Genomic DNA, 9,171 nt, shown 5'->3' with positions numbered 1-9,171 from the left:
CCTGATATCAGGAAGCGAGAGAATCCTCGCCAGAGTGGGAGGCTTCCTCCCAACACCACTCAACTTGGATTCATTTCTTTTACCCTCTTTTCCGGAGCTAATGTCCAGCAACTGATTATACCTATCCAACGAATGATCAAACGACGTCGCCCTCTTGTAGTCCTTTGAAGAAGGGCCTTTGCCAAAATCCGACCTCCCGGCCTGGACACCATCCTCGGCCAACTTCTTCGAGGGGCTAGTCCCGTAAGGCACCTTATGGTGCAACGCGTCCATCATGATCCGATTCTTCTCCTTCTTCCTATCCCGGATGACATACCTGATCTTCTCCCGGATATTCTTGAAACGCATGAGGCCAGCTCTGTTCTCGTCGCTCTTCTTCCTCAAAATGGTGGCTGCTGCTGCTGCAGGCGAAGCAGCATTGTCCAAAACCTCACACGCCTCGTTCTCTTGCTTAATCTCCTCTCTACTCTTTTTCACAGACGCAACAGCAGAATCATGACTCCTCCTAGCAGCAGCACAGCCTTCCAAATCATCGAAATCTCTCGCACCCGAATGAGCAAACGAGATGGACTTGTTCAATCCATATCTCAAGTTAGGCGAACGACGACAATGCAGCTGATTAGCCATAGATATACTTGGATCTTTCATGATATTCAAGAACATCTCCTCTCTCAAATTGAGAAGATTCAACGCATCCATGAAAAGCTTTGATTCTTGAAGAGCATCGCCTCTGGTTGGCTCGATTGCATAAATCAAGTTGCCATGAACAAGGGTGTGATCTCTAACAGGGTGATCTCCAAACTGATCAACCTCATTCTGTTTCAAGTAGTTGAGCCTCATGTGGTGCGAGGTTGAAGCATAGGGGTCGGAGCAGCCCTCGAGAGGCGCCTCCACGCAGTCGAAAGACTTCCCCTTATGGTGGGACGGGAGGTTCTCGTCTGGCGGTGTTCGCACGGGATAGGACGTGCTCCTTCGGTGGCGGCCTTTCTTCCCCGTCAAGGTTTTTATTCTTGCCTTCATGGAGGGGGTTTTGTGGTCGGCGGCGCGCTTAGCCTGAGACAATTCAAACTATGCATGTGTCAGAGCTGTCTGACCTAAAATGTGCCTTCTTATCATGTTTTGTCTTAACGTACTCTAGATTTTTGGACGGAGGGCTCGACGATGTCTTGCTCGGCTTCTTCTTCAACACTTGAAGAAGCTTTGCCTGCAAATATATATGAGACAGAGGAGATGGATGAGAATATACGTATTGTAAGCAATTGAAACTAAAAATAAATTACAAGGAGAACTGATGAACCTCTTCTCTTATCACCGATTCATTTTAGGATGCAATCTATGGATTTCTATCGTGTATATATTTAGTAGTACCATTGCCATTGGAGGGCTTTCCATAAACGAGACAAGCACGGGGGATTCGTTTGACGACTTTGTCCCATCGATTTTGTTGCAAAGTGTGAAGAATACCCCACATGCATCCAGGGCCATGATGTTTCAACGCAATTTGTGAGTCTTTTTTCTCCAAATTCCTCCCTATTTTGAACATTCTACTCTTTTGATCATCAAATATTCCCATTATTTTACAAACAATATTCAGATTCTCAGCTTATTTTGTTTGTATTGCCAAGAAGGAAGAAATTCATGAAATGCGCATCAAGAGAGGTTCGTAGTAGAAACGTTGATGGTGATGGTGGGATATCCGTGTTATTCTCTGTGGCTATGCCTGTATTAATCAAATTTAGAGAGAGTGGGATGGATTTGACGCATGTTTCAAAAAATTTAAATATCACATAAAACACTTTCTAATAAAATACACTCTACTTTAATTTTGGTTCATTTTAATTTCTGTCTATTTTGCCTATAAAAAAGTTATTAGAAACGCCACTTCACAACACTTGTAAGAAATAAAAATCTGAAATACATTTTTGGTACAATTTCCCATAATTGAGGATTGAAATTAGTGCAGTTTGAACAATAATTATTTCAAGGCCCAATGGGGCGTAAAAAGCCCAAGTTACTGGTGTTCAATTGTGCTCCCCTAAGCCTGTTATATTGAAATTGAATGGGGCTAAATTATTTTCTAGGTAGGGTTATTTTCAGATTCTAGTGGTCTGGGTGTATCCGGATAATCATAATTACAAAAAATTTTGTAATTATAATTAGTTAAACACATATGAAACACTGAATTTTTATTTTCAAACCCCAATTAGATCCATTGCACTAAGTCAATAAATAAATCAACCCAAATTTGTTGTTTATTCATATTGGCGAGATTTGATATCTGAACTAGTCGTGCTCCAGGAATATATGATCTTTCAACAATAAATTCCTATCTAATTTATTTTAAAATAATCGAAAAGAAAATTTGGTAACTACAGTTGTTGAAATAGTTTGGCAGGCTATAACCATTTTCTGGTGCAATTGGGCAAACTGATGTATCAAAAGTCAATGTTAAATTATTAATTAATAGTACAATGTGCCTATATTTAGGTCTAATCAACCAATGACTAACTATTTCATATTCCAACGGGTCGATCTTTATTAGTTTAATCATAGATATTAAACGTGAAAGGAGATATAGTCCTAAAAATCGACAAAAAAAAAGCACAATGTATTATTGAATTAACTCGTTGGGTGTAGCTTTCTAAAAGAACTTATTCGATGTAGCATATAAGGAATTATTTTTTATTTATAATAATTGAGCTATATTATCTTTTGAGGTGTTATAATTAAGGTAAAAGATCATGTTATCTCCGGTTAAAAATAATTTTTTTAATCACTCATACTTTATTTTGTCTTTTATTTATTTGCTCTTCGTTACATTTTTTCTCTATATAATTTACTAAACACTATTTTCTAATTCTTATGCCCAAAAACATCTCACTTGGGACTGAGGAATTACAAACATTTTATAGTATTATTTTGAATTAGTATGACCCATCTTTCACCCAAATTAAAATGATTATTCTAGTTACTAATCAAATATTATTTCGTGGAGTTTACTCTAATTTGGCATGCATAAAGAAAATACGAGGCGTTGAAATTGTTCTGCCCATCTAGAAGCTCCAATAGTTATATTTCTTTTTTAATTGATGACAATCATTTACTAATTAAATACATGGTTGATTATAGTTTATATTTTAGAATTAATGGCCATTCAACAAAATTCTCAAATCAATGATAATTATCACCACACAATGCACGAACATCATAGAAATAACAAAAATAACAAAAGTAACTCATTGTTCGATTTCCGACTATATATTACTACTCCCTCCGTCGCATTAAAAATAAAACATTTATTTTTTGACACGAGATTTTATGTAATACTATTATTATTTTGTGAGTTAATGATGAGAGAATAAAAGAAGAGAGATGAAAAAGTAGAGATATGAAACGTTTCCTTTTTTAATGAAAACGTTTCATTTTTAATACGGATGAAGTATGATGTATCCCATTGGCCTCAGAGGCATTTGCCTTAATTTCCATATTCATTAAAAAAAGTAAGTCAAATGTATAATATTTGGACAATTTGAAATAACACATTCAAATCCAATATCCGAGTATTTTTGTGAAATGGCTACAAAAGAATAAGAGTGATAGCTTTTCCACACTTATTTTTGAAATCTATTTGAAAAAGAACAACTGGATTATATTATTCGTATTTCGTAACGACTATTTCATAGAGATATTCAATGATACTTCCTATAAATTAGAAGTTTGAATTGAAATTTTATGCAATGACTATGATGAATTTACGGTAATTAGCGAAGTAGGTTAGAGTCAAATTAAAACAGTCCAACTATCTTAAACTGAATACTCTTAATCAAATTGAATTTCCTCATTGAATAGGTGAAAGTCAAAACCTATAATCAATATCTCACGCGTATGCATGTGCAAAATTTTCTCAATACCAAAGGTCGGTACACACTCTTCACACGCATATCAAATTTTTTTTTTTTCCCATTTTCTCTGTATATAATTAATGGAGTAATTTGCGTGCTGATCCTGTAGTACTTTTCTAATTTAAATGTATACGTACATCCTTTGGATAGTTAAAAATCTTAAATATAAGTATTAAAACTGAAATTATATGCAGTCAATTTGATCATGAAATTCTATACTAAAGTAGTACATTCTTAAATTAATTTTAATGGCTTTATATATTCGCAAGTATTTTTATATGTTTATAACAACAAAAAATGTTTCATCCAACCTATACATTATACATAGCCCTCCAAGTAATTTAATTTTTACTTAAATATTACTCTCTTCGTCCATTATTTAAAGTCCTATTTTAATTCGACACAGATTTTAAGAAATGTAAAAAAAAAAGTGATCGAAAAGTTGTGGATTATATGCCTATTTATTTATTTATTGTAAAGAGAATCACCAATGGTTTTCCAGCTACCTCGTGATGACTCAAACCCTACAAAAATTAGTGGTAATTAGGTATTTATATTTACTCTCTCCGTTTTTTAAAATTTATCACTTATTTTTCATTTCTGTACATCTCTAAAAATTTATCATCTATCATTTTTACCATTTTTGGTAATGGACCCCACATTCCACTAATTCATTCCCACATACTTATTTTATTACTCCCTCCATCTCATAAAAATATGTGTATTTTTTATTTTCGTCCGTCCTACAAAAATATGTGCATTTCATTTATGGAAAACTATCCTATTTTATTATCCTTATACATCAACTTATTTACAACTTATACCGTCATACTAATAATATGGGTTCCACTTTCAACTAATTTTATTTTAATTCTTGTGCCATATTAATTGCTCATTGCAGCAAAAAGGGCAATTCCGTCGCCTTGGCGTCCCCACACTCCGACCCGACATCATGTGAGAGGGTTCAATCAGAGTATGCAGTAGCCCGTTAAGGAGGAATCAGGGTACGCAATTGCTCATAATTTTATGGGATGAGGGGAGTATATAAAACTGATATACTATACATGTCACTAACTTTTTCAACCCACATTCTATTATATTTCTTAAAACTCGTGCCAAGTCAAATAGTTACTACTATTAGGGACAGAAGGATTATTTTTTTAGCATAAAAAGGATCAACAATGGTTTTCCATCTATTTCATGATGACTCGAACCTCTGACCGATTGGTTAGAAAAGAAACGTTATATCAATTGAACTGCGCTTCATCGTTTATAACCTATAAGAGCATCTCCAATAGCGGCTAGCCCACCGGCTAGCCGATTCGCGTTGCTAGCCGGTCAGTTAGCCGAACCATTGGAATTGGCCAACGCGTTTTCGGCGAGAGAATAGGCGAGCGCACGCCGATTTCAGGCGCTGGCCGATGCGCTGGCCGCCATTGTGGCGTGCCGATCGGCGAGCGATCGGCCAGCGCTATTTTTTATTTTTTATTTTTTGAAATTTTTTTAAAAACTATATATACGCGATTTTAGTTTCATTTTCATTTGCACCGCTTGTTTTAACGAGTTTTTTTCTCTCTAAATTTTTGTACAAGAGCAACATCGAGCGATGGATAACAACAACGAGTCCAGTCCGGCGACGAGATCTCGCACTCCCATGGTAACCGTGGATCCGGACGGGCCGATGGGCGGCGATGGGCTATGGCTTAACATCCCTTGGCAAGGGATCGATATCGGGGAGGCGGACACTCACCGTTCCTGGGCGGGTCGGGCCGCGCCGGCGAAGAAGAAGACCAAGGGGAAGAGCAAGGCGGTCGGCGAGTCATCGCAGCCGGCTGTTGACGATACCCCCCGCACAGAGGAAGTGGACGGATGAGGGGATGAAAATGCGTCTCGCTCAGCCAAAGGCGTGGTTGTCGGTTTGCGAAGACCCGCTGGGCGATCCGCCAGCGGATCGTCAACATGTGGGCTAAGATTGCAAGCAGCCTACATGAGGTACTGCCTGCACAGAAAGGACTACAGCGGGAAAGTGCCGGATGGGGGTGGGAACGCATCAGGGCCGCGGTAGGGGGCCGATTTTCGGGGTTGTACACCAACGCCCTCCGCATATAGACCAGTGGCCAGACTGATGAGGATGCTCGGAGGATAGCAGAGAGTCAGTTCCCCGTGCCGGGGACTTATAAGGAGTTCACCTTCTGGGAATGTTATCTGGTGCTGAAGGACTCCGAGAAGTTTCGGGCGGGGTGTCGACGCTGGGTGGCCGAAGAAGCAGAAGCTGAACTATTCCGACGATTACAGCGGCAACAGCGGCGGATCCCATGACCTCCCCCCGGATGCTGAGGAGTTTCCGACCCTCCATCCTTTGCTCGTAGCCCCGCCCTGCGTTGGCCAAAAGCGGCGCAACGGCAACCGAAGAGGGGATCCTCCCTATCGCCAGAGGTCATCTCAAGACCCTCCCCACGCGCGCATACCTTATTCTCATACAAAAATGCAAGAAATCGATGTACAAGATCTTCCAAGAGTGGAGGGCCGCAACTGACCTCATGGAGAAGAGGTTTCTTCACTCGATGCTCGAGAGCATGCAGGTGGATTTGGATGCCACGAGGGCACTGATGGGGGGCTCAAACGCGGGCTCAGATGCCACCGATGTGGAGTCCCGGGTGGCAGCGGCAACGGCGGTGAGGACGGCGACGGCGGCGATGAGGAGTAGAGAGAGGCAGGGCTCTATAAGATAAAACAAATAATAGTAATAAAGTTCGTTGTATTAAACACGGGTACACATTACAACGTGGAACCGTTCATGTTCGTTGTGCGGTACACCCTGGCGGGCGGACTCGGTTGAGACACCGTGACTCGATGATGCAACACTTGGGTCGTTGGTGACGTCGAGGACGCCTTCGTGTTCATCATCGATGATCATGTTATGCATGATGATGCACGCATACATGATATCGGCAATATCCCCCTGGTAGAAAAAGCGCGTCGGGCCCTTTACCAGTGCAAATCGCGATTGGAGCACCCCAAATGCCCTCTCCACATCCTTGCGCGCAGACTCTTGCGCTCGGGCAAAATACCTTCTTCTATCTCCGAGTGGGCATCTGATCGTCTTCAGAAACACGGGCCATTGCGGATAGATGCCGTCAGCCAGGTAGTACCCCATGTTATGCACATTGCCATTGGCCGTGAATTCGATGGAGGGGCCTAACCCGTTGATCCGCTCGTTGAAAAGGGGCGAGGAATTGAGAACATTTAGGTCGTTGTTCGACCCGGCTATACCAAAATAAGCATGCCAAATCCAAAGCCGTTGGTCGGCAACGGCTTCAAGAATGATGGTGGGATGCGTACCTTTGTAGCCGGTAGTGAACTGGCCTCGCCACGCGGTTGGGCAGTTCTTCCACTGCCAGTGCATACAGTCGATGCTGCCGAGCATCCCCGGAAAGCCGTGGGTCCTCCAGTGCCAATCCAGTAGGAACTGGCAGTCAGCTGCGTCCGGCGAGCGAAGGTAGTGCTCCCCAAATATCTCTCGCACGCCCTGACAGAAATTCTTCAGGCACTCGTTGCCAGTCGTCTCGCCGCATTGCAGATACTCATCGAACATGTCGGCGGACCCTCCGTATGCCAACTGCCGGATGGCAACAGTGCATTTCTGTAGGGGCGATAGTCCGGGCTTCCCTGCTGCGTCTCGCTGGAGCCGGAACTCGGGGTAACGCGCGGACAACGCATTAACAATGCGCAGGAAGAGGGAGCGGCGCATTCTGAACCGGCGACGAAATACATCTGCCGGATAACGTGGTTCCTCCGCGAAATAATCGGCGAACAGCCGATCGTGCGCACCAGTGTGGTTGCGAGGGATGTATCGGCGCCGCCGGCGGATTGGCCGTTGGGGGGGTGGCTGCTGCATTCGAGCGATCTCGCTTTGTATGTAGCGGGAGATATAGTTGTTGATTGGGTTGTTGGCGAAACCCGCTACATCCCATCCGGTGGGAGCGGGAGGTACCTCTTCTTCGGAAGAAGAATGTGATATTTCCTCGTCGGACTGAGCACGAGACGATGAATCAGAACTCATTTAATAAAGATGGAGAGAAAAAAGATTGAAAATTTGTGTGAATGAAGTTTGTGGGTGATGAATGGAGGAAGAGGATGAAATATTTATAGGGGTGGAAATTAGAATATGACCGTTGAGAAAAAAAAAAAAAAAAAAATTGATCATCGCCGAAAAATCGCCGAACAGCTCCCCACAGTGGCCGGCGATGATCCGGCGATAGCCCGGCGTTAAAACGCCGCTTGGCGTAAAATCGGTAGGAATTTCGCCGAAAAATCGCCGAACTCCTCCCAATGGCCGGCGATAAGTCGGCGATATCCGGCGAAAAATCGCCGGATTTTCGCCGTCGCCATTGGGAGTGCTCTAATTTCAAATTTCCTTATATATATTTTATATTAATGAGATTTAAGTGTTAATTTTTCAGCTCAAGTGGTCTTCTGCTAGGCCTAGCAGCTACCAGGTCCGTGTTCAATTCTCCACAAGTTCAATTTTGGCTTTTTTATTTCAATTTATCTTTACACCAAAAAAAATTATAATAATAATCGTACTCCTATATTAGTACTTCATTAATTAACCCATCTCAAAATTTATCCATAATTGATAGTAGTATTAATTTTTCCTTATGTTATTTGTGATGTTTTTGTATTTTTCTACAACTATTATAAATAAAAAATTTCAGATTTTATACTTCATTAATTAATTTATTCCAAAATTTATTCATAACTAATTATACTCCATTAAAAATATATATATTTCTAGTTTTGGTATTATTTAATTATTTATATCTCATTACTCATTTTTCTCGCAATTGTCGGCTATGCTAGCATAAAAAAAATATCCTACAATTGTTATCAATAAATTGGACCCCAACGTCAAAATCCTGCGTCCGCCACTGTGGATAACCCTCCCCCTTATAAGGCATTTTAAGGGGTGAGTGACCCATTTCTAATATTTAGCATTGAAATATCTCATATTTCTATTGCATATTAATTCTCTTATTATATCTCTTCCATTAACCTCCCTCTCACTGACCCCTAATATTATTAGGGCGCGTTTGATTGGCATGATATGGGTTGATGAGATAGGGTAGGTGTAATGGGGTTTGCTTGATATAGCTGATAGTCCGTATCTTACTCCGACGTTTGTTTGCCCTGATATAGTTCTTATGATAGCTTATACTGTCTTTGATTTGCCATATGGAAACTAATGATAAGAAACATGTTTGCCATA

The 9,171-nt window shown here is 41.0% G+C and overlaps 1 protein-coding gene across 1 annotated transcript; it reads right to left on the bottom strand.

The window, feature by feature from the left end:
• Positions 1 to 6,459: 6,459 nt before the first annotated feature.
• On the bottom strand, positions 6,460 to 7,965 carry LOC125220937. Its single transcript, XM_048123065.1, has 3 exons — positions 7,245 to 7,965; positions 6,720 to 7,100; positions 6,460 to 6,623 (listed from the first exon to the last, which is right to left on the bottom strand). The coding sequence occupies exons 1-3, from the start codon at positions 7,963 to 7,965 to the stop codon at positions 6,460 to 6,462; spliced, it is 1,266 nt and encodes a 421-aa protein (XP_047979022.1).
• Positions 7,966 to 9,171: the final 1,206 nt, after the last annotated feature.

Source organism: Salvia hispanica, chromosome 4 (assembly GCF_023119035.1).
Source record: "Salvia hispanica cultivar TCC Black 2014 chromosome 4, UniMelb_Shisp_WGS_1.0, whole genome shotgun sequence".
Lineage (NCBI taxonomy): Eukaryota > Viridiplantae > Streptophyta > Magnoliopsida > Lamiales > Lamiaceae > Salvia > Salvia hispanica.
Note: the sequence above shows the minus strand (reverse complement) of the source record. Positions and strands in the feature narration are given on the sequence as shown.